Below are 20329 nucleotides of genomic sequence, written 5' to 3' on the forward strand. Positions count from 1 at the left end.
AGAGGCCTCCCTCTGCACAGTGACCCACAGTTTTATCAACATGTAAACTGCATGAGCGTTGTGCAAACACAAGCTTGAACATCTTATCTCTCCAACCGTTGTACGAGCAACCTGTCACACACATATACTCACTCACTCACATGCTATGCACAAATAATGCTTATTATGCATTGTGAAAAATGTACGTTGTATTTAGTTTAAAGTCAAATCAGTCAAGATTAAATATTGTTTCAATAGCCATGTCTTTTCTGAGGACTCTAACAGTAGTATAGTCTCTTCAGTCTTTTTTTGATTTCTTTGTTCCTTTTTATTTCATTTTATTCTTTTAATTGAGGTCATGTATTTTGTCTCATATAATTTGGGAGTTCCCACTTCAAACTTTTTTTTCATATAACCCCCTCAAAAAACCCAACAAATACGTGAACAGTGACTGAATGATGTAATGTGCCTTTCTAATGGTCTTGCTATATTTGTAACCATGACATGATGGATGCAGCCCCTTTTTTTGATGAGTTTCCTTTTGCTGCTAATACTTAACTAAACCATTCTTCTCTTGTCTCTTAGGGAGGGGTAGTTGTTGTTGGGGTGGGGGTTTAACGCAGAGAAGGAAAGGGAGAGAGAGAACCTTTGTGCTTTGCTCCTATGTGGTGATGATTTTTAATTTACTGACAGCTAACCGTTTTGAGGCCCTTGGCATCGTCCAGCTGTCCTGACCTCTGAACCTCTTTAACTTGTCATTATTCCTTCCCTCCTCCTTCTCCCCCCCGTGCTGCTCGCTTGTTCCCTTGCTTCCTGCCTGCCTTGTGTCCTTTGACCCTGGCCCCCCTAGGGCTTAGACCGATCCAACTCGTGGGTGAACACCATGGGCTCTAAGAGTGCCCCCTGGGGATCCAGCCCTGGGTCCGCTCCAGAAACCATGCAGGTGGTTTTATGAATGCCCCGTCCTCCACTTTGCCTCACGACAAAAACAACCTACACTTAAGGGATACTGAGATATTTGGAGTTTTGGCTTAGTTGTGTGCTTTGCTGGAATCATTAATAGCGAGGCATATCGGGTATATCAGTGCTTATCCATTCTAAGGTTTTTCATTTTTGTGTCTTTTTATTTTGTCATGCTCACACCTTTCATTAATATTTTCAGCCTATCCTTCAAGCTCTTTGCAGTGGTTTTAAGTGACCTGGCTGTGATGCGGACCACATTTTGCTTTTTTAAAAATTCAAAGTACACATATTTCTAAACCACACACAAAGTGGCTAGTATCAAAGACTCTAAAGACAAAGACATAAAAGACCAAAACTTCAGAATATTACAGTATTCTGTTATACCTCAAGTCACAACCCTCCCATTAATCCCATACGTGGGAGTCACAGCCGCCTCCATGACCCTCCAGTCATGTTAGTCTTAGGTGTCAGCCCTCTTTGCGAATCACATCTAACACATCTCTTTTTTTCTCTGCATCTGCATTAAAAGTAGCCAAAATTAAGATGTATCCAAATATAGGCCAGAGCAATCCATGGTAGCAGTTTCTCAGATATTGTTGACCTCTCTTCTGGGTTTACTGTGATCAGTCATTGCTAGCCTAAATCCAACACAATCTTTCAGAGAATAATTGGGTTGGTAGAGAAAACGAGAGTTGTGTTAGAATTCCATCAGCAGACTAGTCGTTCTTTTTTTATGCTTTTTTTTTTTTATTTATCTCCCCCCCCCCCCCCCCCCCCCCCTTAAAAAAAATCCCTCTTTCCCTCTATGGATTTCCTCTGCTCTCAGCTAGTTAACCTGCATGACCCTCTCCTAACACCCCTCATTTCAACCACAGTTCATTTATTTCTGGAGCATGGTATATCTGTGAGTGTGACTGTGCATCTATGTGTGTGGTCTTTGTCTGCCTCAATTTCCATCTTAATGTGATCTTAAGTCCTCTGTCATTTTAATTTGTCATAACATATTAATTTATACAAATATAAAAATAAATGGGCATATTGTAGCCATAGAATCACACCTAGCTTACCACAGTAAATGTGCATAGACTGGCAGAGCACATTCATAATAAGCATTTAGCATAGGATGTTGTCCAGCTACCTGCAATAAAACCATCTCTGAGGTCTTGTATTTACCTGGAGGGATGCAGAATGGCTCATTATTAAGCAATGGCTACAGTGTTGCACAAAAGCATTATTAATGTTGAGACTACATTTGATTGCACTTTTGTGTAGCCATTTTGCATCTCTACCATAAGATGCTCAAACTATTGATGTATCAGCTGTTTTAGATTATGGGTACAATGCTTTTCAAGTGCTGTGGCCCTGTCCTGTGTCTGTTGTTTTGTGTCTTCATGTATGAAAATGTCCAACAGATCACAAAAGTGTGTGTGTGTGAGGGGGCTGTGTTACTCAGCACGCACGTTTTGCCTGTGTGCTGAGGAAGAAGGTGCAACCCCACTCTCTCGTTGCTCCTCCACTAACCTTGCTGTCACCGTTCCATTCATCCCACTCATAGGCCATGGAGCGCTGTGGCAATCGCATGTCTTCGCACACTGAGAGCGCCAGTTTCTTGCAAACTTTAACAGGACGGTTGCCCACAAAAAAGGTAGAGCCACTTGCACTGGGGGAGGAGCCGACCCCCAGCCACCTCTTGTCCTCCTCCTCCTCACCTGTCTTGTCTGTGGATGTGTGCCTCTGGATTGATTGATGTCGTATTTGGTTGTTGTGGAGTCTTGTTGAATGCTGTATGTCACCGATCTGCCTCTTGTTCTCAATATGAGGATATTTTGATGTGATGTGAATGTTGGTTGTAATCTGGCTAACACTGACTATTGGAAAGTCTTTTTTTATTGTCCACCGCTCAGTCACAGAGTGCAAATTGTATCTGGTTTTCAGGTGCTATGTTACCATAGGACATACTTACCAGTAAACATACAGACAGGTGGGCGGGTATGTTTAGTGTCGTATCGGGACAAAGTTCATAATTTTCACTTAGGTTGAAAAAATTCAATTTATAATAGAATTTTTAAGCAGGTGTAGTTTACTTGGTGTTTTATACCAAGCTGTGTGTCTGCTATAACAACCTTAAACTCTTTAATAAAATAATTCTTTCCAGTAGGCAGTACAATACAGGTTTAAAATGATGTATTTAAGACTTACCAGTCTGATGAAAAGTCAGTATGTTAGCCAGACTTGTGGTGGATTTTAGTGTTGCATAAAATACACACAACTTGAAAAATGTTATTTTTGCATAATAAGACGACCAAATGTAAAAAAAATAAATTAATTAATTAATTAAAAAATGTTGTTCTTTGTAAAACTAGAATTATTTTTCTGTCTTTAAAAGAGAGAAATGTATTTTAGTCATATACATTAGGTCGCACTACAAAATACTGCAGTTTCCATGGTGAAAGGAGTGCATCATTTGTTAAAAGCAAAAATGTTGCACACGTCTATAACAGTTTTTTTTTTTTATTAATATCTAACTGTCTGCAATGAAGTTCATTTTCAGCTTTGGAGGAGCAGAAGCTTTACTGGGCTGTCTTGTTCTTTCATATAGAGAATCTAGTACGCGTTCTTATTTGTTCTATATTCCTGGTCACAACAGTTGATACCTGCTAGCAGGTTATGTCTGTAGCCAATCTAAAACTTCTTTTATGTCATAACCCATGAAAATAAATACATTTTGAGATCTATCTGACCAGGCGAACTAAGTATAGATTATGCTTGGTTACTTTTTCTGGTGCCTCACATTATCTCTGTCTGGCTGTACTGCTTTCCCTTTCCCTCTCTGTCCATCCCTCTTTCTTTGTCTCCGTTTTGATTTTCTGACTCAGCTCTTCCATGAAGAGTTGGCTCTCCAGTGGGTGGTGAGCAGTGGAAGTGTACGTGAGGGTGCTCTGCAACAGGCCTGGTTTTTCTTTGAACTCATGGTAAGAAAACAAAATCTGTTTAACACATGTGGGTCTGTCTGACATTGTTCTTTTTGTGTAAAAATAAAAAATAATATTAATAATGATAATAAAACTTGCCAACAGCTTATGTTTTAACCCAATGAACACCTTTACCTCAGGTGAAGAGTATTACCCACCACCTTTACTTCACTGACCGCTTAGAGTCACCCAGGAAGAACCGTTTCCCAGAACGCTTCATGGACGACATCACAGCTCTGGTCAGCACCATCGCTGGTGACATTGTGTCTCGCTTCCAAAAGGTAAATAATGACCCAGTTCTGTGTCTTGAGGTGTTTGTAAGAGGCTTGTCAGTTTGGATTGGAACAGGAATTTGCAGGATTGTTATATATGGGAAAGTTGGAAAAAGGAATCTTATGAGTTGTTAAAACTGTAAAAGAAGTTGTATGTTCATATATTTTTGTCATTTCTGGACATTATTTTGTGGCATATTAAGTTTTGGGGGGTAATTTCCAAGGCATGCCCGTGACATGTATAAAGCATGTTTTCTCATCCGTTCAGGATCTGGAGCTGGTGGAGAGGCTGAACATGAGCCTGGCCTTCTTTCTCAATGACTTGCTGTCAGTTATGGACCGAGGTTTTGTCTTCAGCCTGATTAGGGCATACTGGAAACAGGTAAATGAGTTTGTTTTTCTCGGTCTTTTGGTTTTTAATTTTTAAATTGCCATGGCTGTCAGGATCAGTATGACTGGAAAAAAGCCAGGTGAGTGCCGAAATTTCTGATTAGGCCTTCATTAAACTATTTAAAGCGTGGATCTCCTTTTTGTGCATTTCAGCTTTATTTACAGCACTATAACAGCCTAATATGTGATGACATTTCAACACTTTCCTTTACTGCACATGCTCCATTTTTGTTTGTAATATGTAAATGAGTATTTTCTGTTACCTTTTTCTAGGTGTCCACAAAGCTTTATGCTTTACAGAACCCAACCCTGGAGTCTTTGCGGCTTGATTTCTTAAGGATTGTTTGCAGTCATGAACACTACGTCACCCTCAACCTGCCCTGCAGCCTGCTCACACCACCTGCCTCTCCTTCTCCCTCTGTGTCCTCAGCAACATCGCAGGTCAATTTTTACTCTTAAAAGGCTGAAACTCTGAAAATTTCAGCGTACAGATGTTAGATTTATGTACAGTCCAACACTATTAATAGTGTCTCTTATCTCTCACAGAGCTCTGGCTTCTCCACACACGTCCAGGACCAAAAGATAGCCAACATGTTTGAGCTGTCTGTCCCCTTCAGAGAACAGCATTATCTGGCTGGACTGGTACTGTCTGAACTGTCAGTAATACTGGACCCAGACAATGAGGGGTGAGAAGATGTTTTAATTAAGAAAGATTCTAAATGTGAATGTGTTTTATTGTCTGAATCTTCCTGTGATTGAGCTAAAACATTCCATTTCGTTTCCTTTTAAATTTGTTTTGCTTCTTCTCTTTCGTATTGTGTGCTGTAGGATGTTCGGTCTGCATAAGAAAGTAGTGAGCGTTGTTCACAACCTCCTTTCCAGCCACGACTCTGATCCTCGCTATGCCGACCCTGAAGTCAAGGCCCGTGTTGCTATGCTTTACCTGCCTCTTATCAGCATTGTCATGGAGGCACTGCCTCAACTCCACGATTTTACAGGTACAGGTGACATTTTTAGTATGAAGCAGCTTAAGAGTTAGCAATGTACGAATCTTTTGATTACTTTTTTGATTTTTTTTTTTTAAACCTTTACATTAGTTTAAATATTTTCTCAGGTCTTCTTTCAATTTTGTCAAGATAATTTCCTTGTCAAAACACAAATGTATTATCTTCCTCAGTTTTTATCTTTGTCTGCTGTCTCATGTCTGATTATTTGGCAACTTATGTTCTTTCCTTTTTGTTTTATTAGAGTCACATAATCAGTGGGGTCGACCGGGCGGCCCTCAGGGGGCAGCTGTTGGCACCAGCGGAGAAGAGACAGAGGGAGAAGGTAACAGCATGATCAGTCAGACTGTCGCCATGGCAATAGCAGGCACCTCAACCGCATCTCCGATGTCCCGACCGAGCAGCTTCTTGCTCAACTCGCAGGTAATTTCCTGCAAGACACAGTGACTGTATCAATTTATCTGCAGTTAATGGAAATATCTCAGTGCCGTGTGCTGCTTCCTCCTTTTGTGTTCTCGCATTCCAGGCGAGTCGTCAGCACGGGAGCTTCTCGGCCGAGTCCAGTCGGAGCCTGCTGATCTGTCTGCTGTGGGTGCTAAAGAATGCTGATGAGCTAGTGTTACAGAAATGGTTCACAGACCTGTCAGTGTCCCAGCTCAACCGCCTTCTGGATCTCCTCTACCTCTGCGTCTCCTGCTTTGAATACAAGGTAACATCAACAATCACTGCCTAACAGTTTGAGCTAATTAAGCATTAATTACCCACCTGAGAGCGCACTGCATACTGGGGGAATCTACATTGTGGGTTACGTCCACCTCTTCTGTTTATTTTCTATATTAAAATTGGGGGCGCTCATGCGCCTGGATAATATTTCTGATTGAAACTTGGTGAAACTACAAAACTAAACTTTTGCATGTGCTCTAGTACTAACTTAACTAAAAATATTTTCACATTTACCATCTAACTTTACATTTCTTTTCAAAAGGTTCTATAATTATCTATTTCCTTCTGTGTGTTTCAAGCTCTTTATGCTATGCTGTGTGTTGGTTGTTTGCTGTGCTGTGCTTGCATATTTGCTTTTCATGCTACTAACCCGCTTTGCTTGCTTGGTGCTTCGCTGCAAGTAACTTCCCTGCTGTGTGTGTTCTCTGTCCGTCCATTCACCCTCTACCTCATGGATACAAGGCCCATGTTGTGTTCACCATGCAGGGGAAGAAGGCGTTTGAACGCATGAACAGCCTAACCTTTAAGAAATCCAAAGATATGAAGGCCAAGCTGGAGGAAGCCATACTGGGCAGCATTGGGGCCAGACAGGAAATGGTGCGACGCAGCCGGGGGCAGCTAGGTGAGATTTAAACTTCAGGCACACTCACACAGTTGCAGGTAGGAAGAAATAAATGCTGAGAAGCAAAATTTAAGGATTACACCAACACAATAATCAGTGTATTCTGCTTTTTTCCTGGACACAGGTGCATGCATACATACGTCTATTTAGCTGTGCCTTTTGAAAGTACTGTAAATATAGCTACAGCCAGTTTGTCACGTTTTTTGTGTGCAGGGAGCCTCTTTCATCACTGTTTAAAAAAGAAATGGTAAATAATGTTTCCCCATCATCTAGAGCGGAGTCCATCTGGCAGTGCTTTTGGCAGCCAGGAAAACCTTCGATGGAGAAAAGACATGACCCACTGGAGACAAAACAGCGAAAAGATGGACAAGTATGGTCTTTTGAACTGTTGAAGGGCATTTTTCTGATTACTGTTTCATGCACAAAAAAACACAACAGTTTTTTAATAATCTAAAGAGCTTGCAAAGAAAAGCGACTGGACTTCTTTAAGTTTCTTAAAGACATTCACCTCTCAGAAGTTTCTTCAGTTCTAAGACCAAATGGTGGAGAGTCCAAGGTATTTAAGCCCTAGTGGGAGTCTCCATAGTCTCCACTGCCTCGGTTGTAGGTATGCAATTGAAGAGTGAGACCACATCAAAGGACACAAGAGGTCCAGTCGCTTTTCTTTCCAAGCTTCTTAGATTACCATGACCTGGATGACTGAGGAACTACACATACATGTTTTTTAATGGCATTGTGGAACTTTATTCTCTTAGGGGCACATGCACGAGTCAGGTCTGTTTCCAATTGCATTTTAAATTTACATAAAATAGGCAAAAGTTCAACTAAAAAGCTGGTCCCATTTCTCAGTAATGCTGCAAATAAAGCACTTAAGAGAAAGACACTCTAACAAGGTAAAGGACTTAAAGTTCAAAATGAACCTCAGATAGTGGAAAACCATGAGATGGAAATGGTTTTTCTTTCATGTATGAAAAGAATCTCAAAGATTTCTCATCAGTCCAGATTTAAAGTTTGGCTTCATGGTCATATTCATTTTTTGTGGCACCACTCCATTATTGCATCTTTATTTTGATTTAACAGTAAATTGTTTACTTATACCCTTTACAGGATGCCACTGCCAAGGTTTGGACAATGTACACAGTGGATTTTAAGCAATCAATATGTGATTGCAGTGCGGACTTTTAGCTAAAGTATCTCTATCTCTTATCTAAAAGTATCTCTATAACGCGGGAGCTTAAAGCTTGAAGGTTTTGCATCTTTTTGCCAATATTTTTTGTCCAATGATGACAAAAAATATAGCATTATGTCTTTTTGTTTTACTGTTTTAATTTTAATTCCTGTTCTTTTATCATTTCTGCTCCAGCATTTGTCTTCTGTTAATTTCCATTTGTTCTCTCATGTCACTGTGTGTTAATGTAGGAGTCACAGATCAGTCAGGTATTGTATGGTCCACATTTGCTGTGTGCTCCTTTAAATTCCTCCCTGCTTTAGTGCCTCTTTTAAGGTGTACTGCCATGCATGTGGGAAGTCCGACAGGTGAAGTGGATGCAGACTGAACTGATTAGCTTGTATTTGATTCTTAGCTTTCACCAAGTCATGAACAATTTTTTGAATTAACATAATTTTGAGTGAGATACTTTAACACTTTAGCAACTAATGCAATCAGTGATTTGTTCACATTCATTTCCTTTCCATTTTAACTTAAGTTCACACATGCACATCAGAGCACCAAGAGAGTCCCCCTGATCCTGGCCCTGACCCTCAAATCCCTTGTCCCATCAGTCCCTCTGTCCTGGTAACAACAAACTCTGCATTGGGGTTGGTAGTGGTTGCAGTGGGCCTGTTCTGCTTTTTAACCAGTGTGCTTGTTTTTCTGGGGTCCTGACTGATGTTGCTCCCTGGTTGATGTTGCCGGGGGGGAAGTCAAATGTGGCAAAAGCTTTTTTTCTTATCGGTCACCTATTCAGTTCTGTATTGTTTCAGTTCAATCACGGGCATTTTAGGACATGTAGACTAACAAAATAAAAGTCACTGCGTTCTTCTTGTAGATCAGGAATAATGGGTTGCTTTTTTCTAACTTTAAATTATGCCAGTCTTTTAATGCCTTTCATATTTCCTCTAAGAAAAGAGCAGATAGGTTTAGGCTAACTGTCTCTCAGTGTAGGGCTTTCTTTGATTTTGCCAGAAAAAAACCAAATAGCGTAAACATACTGTTTTGTGTTTTAGACACAGCTGGCTGAGCATCCACACCACACATAACATGTTTTTCCTCTAAATTTTCTTCATTGTTCATGATTCTGTGCAGTGGATTAATGTGGTGACTGGAAGCTCATGCAGCGCTCAGTGGCACATCATCAACACCGCAATGTATGAGTTCAGTTTGTGATGGCGTCGTCTTGTGTCTGTGCAGGACGAGAGCAGAGCTGGAACATGAAGCTCTTATTGATGGTAATCTCGCAACAGAGGCCAATTTAATAATACTTGATACTCTGGAGATTATTGTACAGGTATGTAAGCGAAGAAGACGTATCCACACTAAATGGAAACAGGCATATATTCCCAGTCAGGCTGTGTTCAGAGGCCTATTACAGCTGCTTATAAGTCCTTTTCCCTCCAGACGGCATCAGTAACGGAATCCAAGGAGAGTATCCTGGGTGGAGTGCTGAAGGTGCTGCTCCACAGCATGGCCTGCAACCAGAGCGCCCTCTACCTTCAGCATTGTTTTGCCACACAGAGGGCCCTGGTATCTAAGGTTAGACTACTGGGCTTTCTTTATGTGTGAAGCATGCTTATTTCATCTTCCAGGCTTACATAGTAATAAATACTTCTCTCTCTGCCTGTGTAGTTTCCCGAACTACTCTTTGAGGAAGAAACAGAGCAGTGTGCTGATCTGTGTCTGCGACTGCTGAGGAGCTGCAGCAGCAGCATAAGCACGATCAGATCCCATGCCAGTGCTTCCCTCTACCTCCTCATGAGGCAAAACTTTGAGATTGGCAATGTAAGTACAGAGGTGATGGGTTGAACAAGTTAGAGCTGTGGAATGTGGCTGTACTATAACAAATAACATATTTGTTAACTTTAATTCACCTGGTTTATCTGAATACCAAACTGTGCAGTCATAGCAAACTTTAGTTCAGTTACTGATGTATGCATTATTGAAAGCAGACTTTGTGCTAATATCTTTTTAGAAATTATATGTATAGTGCTTCCTTCTCTCTTCATATGTCGGCAGAAAGCCAACAGCTTTGATAACATGTGTGTTTTTTCTTTTTGCTTGAACTTTTAGAACTTTGCAAGAGTAAAGATGCAGGTGACAATGTCTCTTTCCTCGCTGGTTGGAACATCTCAGAATTTCAATGAGGAGTTCCTCCGTCGCTCTCTAAAGACCATCCTTACCTATGCAGAGGAGGATCTGGAGCTGAGGGAGACCACGTTCCCAGATCAGGTACTGGGTTCGCTATTTAGTTGTTTTCCATCACTGCTCGAAAAGGGAAAATATCCAGATTGCTGCTGATGTGATTCTCTGGACCTTTTACTTTGCAAACATGTCATCATCCCGGAGAAGGAGCTTCTTTATCCTGAGCCGTATTTTCTTGCTTTCAGGTTCAGGACCTTGTTTTTAATCTGCACATGATCCTGTCTGACACAGTGAAGATGAAGGAACACCAGGAAGATCCTGAGATGTTGATAGATCTCATGTACAGGTGCAAAACCCATGTGCAATGGAGCGATTTCTTTTGATTACTTAAAAGAGCATTTATTCATTGTAGTTGGTTAGTTAGTCAATATCTGGTTGTGGGTGTGATTTCCTGTGTGGTCTGTGTGTGCATTTGCATTTTTGTCCACTTAAAGGATTGCGAAAGGTTACCAGACATCTCCAGACTTGCGGCTGACATGGCTCCAGAACATGGCTGGAAAGCACTCTGAGAGAAACAACCATGCTGAGGCTGCTCAGTGTCTGGTGCACAGTGCTGCCTTAGTGGCAGAATACCTAAGTATGCTGGAGGACCGCAAATATCTTCCTGTAGGCTGTGTCACCTTTCAGGTAGGAGCATTCCTGTGGTATTGTTTGTGCGCATGTCTCTCCTCTACAGAAACACATTTCTTACAATGACTGTGCATGCACCATAACCTTCATTTGTTTTTAATATGTGTGGTTATGTGCTCTAGAATATTTCTTCAAATGTGCTGGAGGAATCTGCAGTCTCTGATGATGTAGTGTCACCAGACGAGGAGGGAATCTGTTCAGGGAAATATTTCACTGAGATCGGTCTCGTGGGTCTCCTAGAGCAGGCTGCTGCCTCTTTTTCCATGGTGAGAGATGGAAACATGAACCGATGCTTATTTCTTTGTTTTGTGTTTTTTACCTGCTATTATTTAAAATAATTGTTCATCCTTCCAGGCCGGCATGTATGAGGCTGTGAATGAGGTTTATAAGGTACTGATCCCGATTCACGAAGCCAACAGGGACGCAAAGAAACTAGCCACCATACATGGTAAACTACAGGAAGCCTTTGGCAAAATTGTTCATCAGGTAAACACACACACAAAGTAGACTACTTCTTCAAATCACAACTCCCAACAGTTTGTGGTGCCAAGCTGACACTGAATTTATGCAATTAAATTCTAAGATTAATTTTTTTATATCTCAGTGTGACCTAGATTTATTGTTTTCATTGTCTAACTTCCGCTATGAGAAGATTACATTTGGGATACACAAGGTTACTTCTGTTTTCTTTTTTTCTTATGTAAATCCACCAAAGCTGTTTTTATAAATAAATTCCAGACAGTGTCAGGAGAATCGGGTCAGGAAATTGTCTGGAGCAGTCCATGTCAGATACCTTATCACTGCTGGAAATACTCCATTTGTTTTTGTTTTATTTTATGTGGCACAATGCCTGGGTAGAGGGTGCAGGAGGCAGGGCTTAAAGGAATTCTCCAGAAAGTCATGGGCTCTCTTCAAACATAGTTTTAATTGGACATTCATAGACTTTGTTCTATGGAGCTAGCAGGGCAAAAATCGTTTCATATTTATAATGCATGCTTTGCATTCTCACATGTGGCTCATGCAAAAAATTGCTTGAGTGAACACAATTTAAGACGTGTGCGGTTGAATTAGAGTTAAGTAATTACGGTATAGTATCAAGATCAGCACTTACAATGAAAAGGAGAAATTTTTTTGTCACTGTCATATGAATATATGCACAAGTACACTTTTCTCACACAGATTAACTGTCATGTTAAACAGCCAGTGTAGATGTATCAAGGCCAATTAACAAAAAAGGATGTTAGGAGCAAAGCTTCTTATCTGCAGGACTTTCAAAATGTACATACATCAGTCTCGATATGAGTCACTACACAGAAAAACAATGGATTCCAGTTAATGTTGCGTACACACCAGCTGTCACAGACACAGCTTTGCATGATCTTATCAGTTGGCAGTTAAATCCTAGTATATTTATTTATGCCTGATACCCACCATGCTTTACTTTTCTGTGAAGTATGACCTTAAGCATGCATGACATTTTGGATTCCAGCTGTGTTTTTTTTATTTGTATTTTTTGTTAAAGGCCAGTTGTGTGGATTGTGTGACACAGACGGGTTACAGTCATCTGGTGTGCAGAGCAACTGCTCTTGCAAAGCAGACTTTTTCATAGTGACAAAAACATTCATGTGTAAAGAAAGCATCCCTGTTTTTCTGTTTGTTTGTTTTTTAAAGAATATTTCTGTCACACGCTCTGTTCTCCAGCTCGACAACTTAGTAACCTGGATTCGTTTCAAAGCGTTCATTCTCCTTATTGTAACATCCTTTGTATGTGTGTGTGTGTGCGCGTGTCGGAGGGCGTATGCGTCTTGTCGTTCACATGTCCTGTATTCTCTTTGTTACGCAGAGTACTGGCTGGGAGGTAGGTGACTAAACAGCTCCTGCTTGGCCCTGCTCATGTGGTTTATCTTTTTGTATTTTCTTTTTATTTACTCTCATCTTTTTATTTGCTAGCTGTTGGCATTCTTCTTCTTTGTTACATACATCCAAATCCATTAACATCTGCAGACAACATCAACTGTCTGCCCCTTTACCCGCTGGGGACGCTCGCTGTCTAAGCAACAACACCCTTCACCGTTTTCCTCTCTCCTCACTCTTCTTACACTGCAAGAGGAGCTTGTGTTTGTGTCTTTTTTATTTTATTTTATTCTTTACATGTGACAGTGTTGACAGGCTGTGCATGGGAGCCATGGTGTGTGACACTAATGACAAAAGTCTCAGCGAATGCATCACCTGCACAATCCACCGTTTTACCCCCTCCATTCCTCATCTTCTATGTGTCTGCTGGGTGTGTCGGTGGGCACACACACGCGCGTCAGCTGTCACACTTCATCTCATCTTCAACCACAGGGCTCGATTTCAGTGCACTGTTTTGACATGAAAGGTGTCTGTTAGCCATCCCGCTGTAGCCGTGGGGTCATTCTTGCCACACACAATTAAATGAGCCTTTTAACACGCAAGGTGCTGCAGACTTTGGGTCGAGGCTGGAACCAAATTCTCCAAAGGCAGTTTGTTTTCTAAGAGGGTTCAACTCACAGTAATCTCAGGATTACTTGATTTATCCCTTTTGATTTTGATTGGTTGTTATTCTTGCCCTTTCTTTTAATAGTTTAAACTAAATCGACCCCTGACTTTTGTTTCATGCATTCTGTCCCTTTGTTAACAGTATTAACCTCTGAGTTCTCATGGTCTATTGCATGAATTGGACAGAGCACAGGAAGCGCACTGAGCGTGCATGGTGTGTTTCCGAGGGTTGTGGATTATTTGTTTTTTTTTCCCCTCACTTTTGTTTTTTTTTAATTCTTCGCTGTCTGCCTTTGCATGATCTGGATCCTCCACAATGAGTTTCTGTTCTTTCTCACAATCAGTGGAGATATTTTTACTGTTGTGTGTTAGTTTGTGTTGTTTTTAAAATTCTCTGGAGGAACCCAATCCTGATTAAAATTTGTTCTGTTTTTTTTTCCTTTTTGATTTCCCTGGTTGCCGACCCTTCCTTCTTTACTTAATTGTGTCTTGTGGTAAGTTTCTTAGTTTACAGGGTTTCCTTAATTACTGTTTAAAAACATTTTCAAATCAGTGGTTTAACTAGCAATACATGACTTGTATCTTTTTTTTGATATTCCCTTAAGTTACCCTGATGCTTTATCTAAACATCTTGTGCATCAAGTTGTGTAGCATTTGCCTCAGATTTTCACATCATTTTCCTTTTTCCTGCCATACACGCACTTACACACTGGGCACTCATGGTGTACCTGCTGATTGATCTTGGGGCTTCCCTTTGGATGTTTCTTTCCAAGTAGAGGTCTAAGCAAAAAAAAAAATTGGAGTTGATGGATGTTTTTCCTGTCAACAACTTCCAAAGACGTAACGGGGTGTTTGAGGTTGAAGTAGTTTTTGCCTTGTTTTGTTTCACAAACGTTTTCCCCTCCCGCTCCGTCTTTCTTTCTTTTTTTTGTTATCTGTCTGTTTGTGACTTTAAGGCTTCTATTTAGAAAACTTTGGTGCTGCTTTGATCTGTGAACTTGAGCTGTTTTTATTCTTAACATGGGAAAAAATTGCACACATGAAGAACACAAGCACTTACAAGCTGGGTGCAAAGGAGATGTCGAGTTCATGTTGACAACAATAGATACATTTCAGACACTGCGGGGTGTTTTTCCTGGCTTAGATTGGGATTTTTCACAAAAGCACATTAAGGCAATTCATCTGCATTCCTCGTATTTGTTATAATTATATAGATTTTCCAGTGATTTCTGACCATTTTATAAACCCAAATGTCTACTGTGTTTACTTACAGTGGACCTTGTGTGTTTCTTTATTTTTGGCTTGTATACTGTTATAATAATATTTAAACAGGACCAAACTGTCAAATAATGAGAAGCTAATAATATGAAAGTAATTCCTATGACCCAAAGGTCAGGGTTCAGATTTTTTTTTTCTATGCTGGCAGCTGCAGCACAGAAGCCCCACCCACATACTTTTCAAACCTTCTGATTGCAAGAATGCAGTCAGTCAGAAGAAAGTTTGCTTGAAAAGAGAGGGCTTGAAAGGAAAAGAGCTAAACCTGGCACTTTTTTCTTGCTGATGTTTGACCTAGTTTGCTTGGTACTTTTAGCCTGACTAATCTATTAGCAGGCCAGTATCATCGCCCGATATTAGCTATTTGACAGTCGGTATTTGTATTTTAAATAACTGCTTGGTGAAAAAGAAAAATGTAAAGAAGAGATGGAAGAAACACTCTTCTATTTTATATTGCATAGTTTGTCCACCAGAGGGCACTGTGCAACTTCCCAGAGTCGGATAGAGAGCAAACAAGTAAATAAGCAACTACATATAACAAATTGTGTAGTTATTTATTTTATGGGATTTTTCTTTCTTTCAGACACATGAAACAGTCGATATATCAGAAGGTCAGATGTTTAAATGACAAAATATCAATATTTGTTTCGGCTTTAAAAATACTTGCTACCTGCCTGAGTTCTGTCAGGTCCTTAACTGCGGTGGAAAAGCTGCTGAACAACCTTTTTTTTAAAAAAAAAACAAAAACAAAAAGAAAACAGGTTGTTGAAATCACATACTTTCTGTCTGAACCTTCAGTACACTCACATACAGCTTTTAGAACAGAACCAACAGATTTAATCACATACTGCATGAAACTTCTAATAGTTGTTGTTATATATGTAGCTATATAGCTACATATATATCAGATTGTAGGCATACCATTTCTTTCAGTGAACTATAATCTTTTTCTGTCATCTTTGCCTCTGTGAAGAGAGCTGTAAAATCTAATAAAGTAAAAATACACAAATGCTTACTGTTCCACAGTATATCACAGTATGCTGTAGCAGGGTGATGGTGTTCTGCCTCGTTTTTTAACCCATTTATCAATGTTTCCCTCTGCCTGTTCAGGATGGAAAGAGAATGTTTGGTACTTACTTCAGAGTTGGATTTTATGGTACGAAGTTTGGCGACTTGGATGAGCAAGAGTTTGTGTACAAAGAGCCTGCCATCACAAAGCTGGCTGAAATCTCTCACAGGCTAGAGGTAAACTATGCTGTGCTCGCGTTCTCTCTCTATGAGTCTAATTGTTTTCTGTGAAAGAGTAAAATGTTCTGTTCTTTGTCTTTTCTGGTAGGGTTTCTATGGCGAGCGATTTGGAGAGGACCAGGTAGAAGTCATTAAGGACTCCAACCCTGTGGACAAGTGCAAGCTGGACCCAAATAAGGTTTAGTGTTGATAAATGAGATGAACATATGTTAAACGGATGGAAATGGTCTTAGCTAAAAAAAAAAAAAAACAACCCAAAAACATTTGTCCCTCTAGGCATTCATCCAGATCACATACGTGGAGCCGTACTTTGACACTTACGAAATGAAAGACCGCATCACATACTTTGACAAGAACTACAACTTGAGACGTTTCGTCTACTGCACTCCTTTCACCCTGGATGGGCGAGCACACGGGGACCTGCACGAACAGTTCAAACGCAAGACCATCCTCACCACCTCCCACGCCTTCCCGTACATCAAGACACGGATCAACATCATCCACAAAGAGGAAGTAGGTCTACAGTCTGCCTGCTCTTCACAGGCAAATTCCACAAATGTTCAGCCTTTTCATGCAACCACTCTGTCACTCTTCCAGATTATATCCACACCGATAGAAGTGGCAATAGAGGACATGCAGAAAAAGACTCAGGAGTTGGCATTTGCCACCCACCAGGACCCTGCCGATGCCAAGATGCTGCAGATGGTCCTTCAGGGATCAGTAGGCACAACTGTAAACCAGGTAAGGTTTTGAATTTTTAGCATGCAACAACTGTTAGTTACAGCACTACTGATTCACAAAGCTGAAAGCTGATGTTTATGAGATTGTTCTGTTTTTCCAAGGGTCCTTTGGAGGTAGCTCAAGTGTTCCTGTCGGAGATCCCCAGTGACCCAAAATTGTACAGACACCACAATAAGCTTCGGCTCTGCTTTAAAGACTTCACCAAAAGGTATGGATTGTCCTTCCTCTAGGCAGAAGTTGAAACCTTCTCCTCTCACCCTGTACAAGCTGTAAAAATGATACGATACCACTGATGGTTGCTGTGTTGCTATATAACCAGACTATAGCACCCAAGTGCTATAAGTTTTCACTTCACTCACCAAATTAGTTTAGACTTTCAGTCGATCATTTTATTTGAAACAGAGAACACGTGCTGCGTATTTACATAACAGTATCGCACTATATTTCCCTGTCTAAGGTGTGAGGATGCCCTACGCAAAAACAAGAGCCTGATTGGTCCAGACCAGAAGGAGTACCAGAGGGAGCTGGAGAGGAATTATCACCGGCTGAAGGAGGCACTGCAGCCTCTCATCAACAGGAAGATCCCCCAGCTTTATAAGCCTGTACTGCAGGTCAACTCGCACAGGTAGGGCCAAGCAGGCTTTCTCTCCATGTGTATGAACGATGTGAGTGAGAGTAGAGATTAATTTCTTGGTTGTTAAGTTAAATCAGTCTTTTTAAAAAAAATTGTTTTGCTTTTGTTTTGTTTTGGCTTCTGTAAAAACGATGCAGCAAACGGACAGCTTGACAAGGTAGTTTGGACTTCTCGGAGTACGTTTTGTGTTGTGTTTTTGTTTTTGTTTTTTCGTTTGCATGTTTCTCACTGTTCAGGTTAGAGGGAAATGCTTTCAGTTTTAATTCTAAAATTAAAAATGAATTGGATTTGTAAATGTTTAAGGATACATCATACTTTTTTTCGTGCAACTTTATTTATCAGTTAAGAATTTACCTGTTGTATGAAGGGAACAACCAAGCCACACACAGACTTAGTAAAATCCGAATGAATGCAATTACCTTTTATTTATAAAGCACCAATTCACAACAAGTTGCCTAAAGGCACTTTATATTGTAAGGAAGAGACCCCACAGAACATCATTTTTTCAGTGTGTCCGTTCATTTTATAAATTATATTTTTTATCAAGGATGTCGAGCATTTGTGATTTTGTTTACAGATTTACAGATAAAAGGTGTACTGATGGAAATATACGTATATGCTTTTCAGGGCTTTAAAATTGCAGCAGCCAAAATTAGCTGCAGTTTGGCTGGGCAACTTCTTTATGTTGCCATTGGACACAAAAAAGGCTCGAGAGCACGGCGTATTATAAATTCTAAAAAACGGTGGATTTATCGAGAGGACACCGAAGTTGTCTCTCTAGTGATTCCACAGCAGTACAAGAGCATCATCTGTTGACGTAACGAGGTATAACCTCCGTACGTAAACATAACAGTGTTAGAATAGTGAACAATAATAAACAAAAACAAGGGGCAGTTTGTTCTGACAAAATTAAACATGTAGCATTTTCAAATCTACTGCAAATACTTTGAACAATCACAGGCAGTGGGCTACAGATCAAATACTACATGACATAACTCAATCATCTCCAGTCGGAAAAAACGTGTATTCCCTGATTCATTGGCAAGGGGGTCTAGCTGTTGCTGAGTGAAATTGGTTGCACTAAAAACAACTGCAGGTTGTTGCAAGCCGTCTGTGGTTTTTCATTTAAGACGCAGATGCTATTTACTCTCAGAGCTGTAGTAAATCTTGAAATAGTGCAGCGCAAACTGGAAAACGGCTAGGAACTGCCACCAATCACTTGCCAAACAGTCGCAGAATATACAACCAGTGGTTACCTGGCAGTCACTGACCACGCCCCAAGGCCTTGGTTAATGGGACATTCAAAATTAAGTCCACAGTGACTGACAGCAAAGTCTAGCAACTACAGCAACCAGAGAATACATAGTTTTCCCTCACAATATGTTGCCTGGTGGTTACTCTAGGCCTGTGAGATTGGGGTCAGCATTGATTTGTAGCATGTATGAAGCATGTGTTATATGCTTGTGCTCGTCTTGTGAGAAGGTAGAGCTACAGGAGGTCAGCTATTTTCACATACTAGGCTTTTCTAGATTTCTTCCTACTGCAGCTTTAACATTTCAGGTCAGCTTCTCGTGACAGCTCAAAATTCTTAGTATTTTATTTCTTTTCTTTTTTTTGTCCTCGTTAACATCTTTTTGTTTTTAATTTGCAGAGATTCCTTCAGCAGAATGAGTCTTCGCAAGCTTGACATTTGAAGATGAAGAGAACTACACACAAGCGCACCTGTACACCTACACAAACACTTAACCGAAACTGCAATATTAATTTATTCTCCAGTGTAAATAGGAGTGTCTCTTGAAAGTTGGTCAGTGTTTGGAAAAAAGCGTGTTTAAACAAAAGGTTGAAAAGACTTGCAGCTTGGTACGTCATTCCAGTGTCTTAATTTGTTTACAGACAAACTGTTACACAATCAGCGCAGCAAACAAGTGGAACTTCAAATTAAAGAGATACCTTGGCATTTAGAATTTCTTTTTGCTAGTCATTTCAGTAGGTAACAAGTGCTTATACTGTCCCCATGCTACCTTAAAATAACAAAAAACAAAGCTCATGTCAGCACTCACTCTTGGAACCAGTAGAAATGGCTGCAAGCTATGAAGAATGCTCCAGAGTTCTGTATTTCAGTAAAGTGCCAAAAAAAACCACCCTTTTTTTCTGCCAAATTCTTACAATTTTAAAAGTCAAGGTGTCTTTTTAATTATGTACGATGTGTCAAAAAAATCTGTACTCAATTTTCATGTGTGCACTTTTTTTTTTTTTTTAATGGTGTAGCATTGCATTTTACAACTTGAAAGTTTATGTAATGCAAAATGGGAGAGAAACCTTAAAACATGCAAAAAAATTGTACCAGTATTTATCATGATGCTTTATTATTGTTTTTAGTTGAGGCGCCAATGTTTTAAACTTAGGTACTTTAAACCTCATTGTATAATTTTATGTAGTTTTGTTTTATTTTAAATATTTTACTAAATAAATATTTTAATGTTCAAGTGGTCTGATGTGATGTTTCTCTGTTATTATGGACTTTGAGGTAAGTCGGCCAGAAACTAAGACGACAAAAAGCATGAAGCTGGTGTGAAGGTAAAAACTTTATTGCTTTCACTCTGAAACCCCGCTATGCCACTTCCGCATAATGAGAACTGGAATGGTACAGTTAAAAAGGACACAACAACACAGTAAGGGTGCTTTTAACCAAGCATTTCACTTTAAATAATAAACTCATCTTTGAAAGACAGGTGAAAAGGGTTTGTAATACTTAGAAAGACAGCTCATCAGACCCAAGTAAATCTCTGAAACCATCACTAGACCTGAGATGAACAAAGTTACCTTTACTGAGTTTTTAAAGCTCAATTGATGCAACCCCCCCCCCCCCCCCCAAAAAAAAAAATCTATCATCTGCTATGCATGACTAATCAATAAATTGTCACAAAAGACTCAGTCC

At 40.1% G+C, this 20329-nt stretch overlaps 1 protein-coding gene across 16 annotated transcripts in view; it reads left to right on the forward strand.

Moving 5' to 3' along the window:
• Positions 1-20254, forward strand: part of dock7 (dedicator of cytokinesis 7) — a 52868-nt gene extending 32614 nt beyond the window's left edge. Inside the window, exons 23-52 of one of the 16 annotated variants that reach the window (XM_080886447.1) lie at positions 830-922; positions 2498-2587; positions 3819-3914; positions 4055-4195; positions 4455-4568; positions 4850-5017; positions 5123-5262; positions 5405-5574; positions 5825-6003; positions 6107-6289; positions 6766-6925; positions 7199-7295; positions 8345-8362; positions 9336-9432; positions 9543-9677; positions 9771-9923; positions 10212-10370; positions 10529-10629; positions 10778-10970; positions 11096-11239; positions 11328-11459; positions 12817-12831; positions 15879-16013; positions 16105-16194; positions 16293-16529; positions 16614-16757; positions 16859-16965; positions 17215-17382; positions 17529-17548; positions 19043-20254. In XM_080886447.1, the coding sequence (XP_080742573.1) occupies positions 830-922; positions 2498-2587; positions 3819-3914; positions 4055-4195; positions 4455-4568; positions 4850-5017; positions 5123-5262; positions 5405-5574; positions 5825-6003; positions 6107-6289; positions 6766-6925; positions 7199-7295; positions 8345-8362; positions 9336-9432; positions 9543-9677; positions 9771-9923; positions 10212-10370; positions 10529-10629; positions 10778-10970; positions 11096-11239; positions 11328-11459; positions 12817-12831; positions 15879-16013; positions 16105-16194; positions 16293-16529; positions 16614-16757; positions 16859-16965; positions 17215-17382; positions 17529-17544 (3675 nt within the window). In that variant the 3' untranslated portion in view covers positions 17545-17548; positions 19043-20254. Of the gene's footprint in view, positions 1-829; positions 923-2497; positions 2588-3816; positions 3915-4054; positions 4196-4454; positions 4569-4849; positions 5018-5122; positions 5263-5404; positions 5575-5824; positions 6004-6106; positions 6290-6765; positions 6926-7198; positions 7296-8344; positions 8363-9335; positions 9433-9542; positions 9678-9770; positions 9924-10211; positions 10371-10528; positions 10630-10777; positions 10971-11095; positions 11240-11327; positions 11460-12816; positions 12832-15878; positions 16014-16104; positions 16195-16292; positions 16530-16613; positions 16758-16858; positions 16966-17214; positions 17383-17528; positions 17549-19042 lie in introns of those variants that run through there. The other 15 variants (XM_080886436.1, XM_080886442.1, XM_080886445.1 and 12 more) reach the window with 15 other exon arrangements.
• The last annotated feature ends 75 nt before the right edge of the window (positions 20255-20329 follow it).

The sequence above is a fragment of the Rhamphochromis sp. 'chilingali' genome (assembly GCF_963969265.1).
Source record: "Rhamphochromis sp. 'chilingali' genome assembly, chromosome: 7".
Classification (NCBI taxonomy): Eukaryota; Metazoa; Chordata; class Actinopteri; order Cichliformes; family Cichlidae; genus Rhamphochromis; species Rhamphochromis sp. 'chilingali'.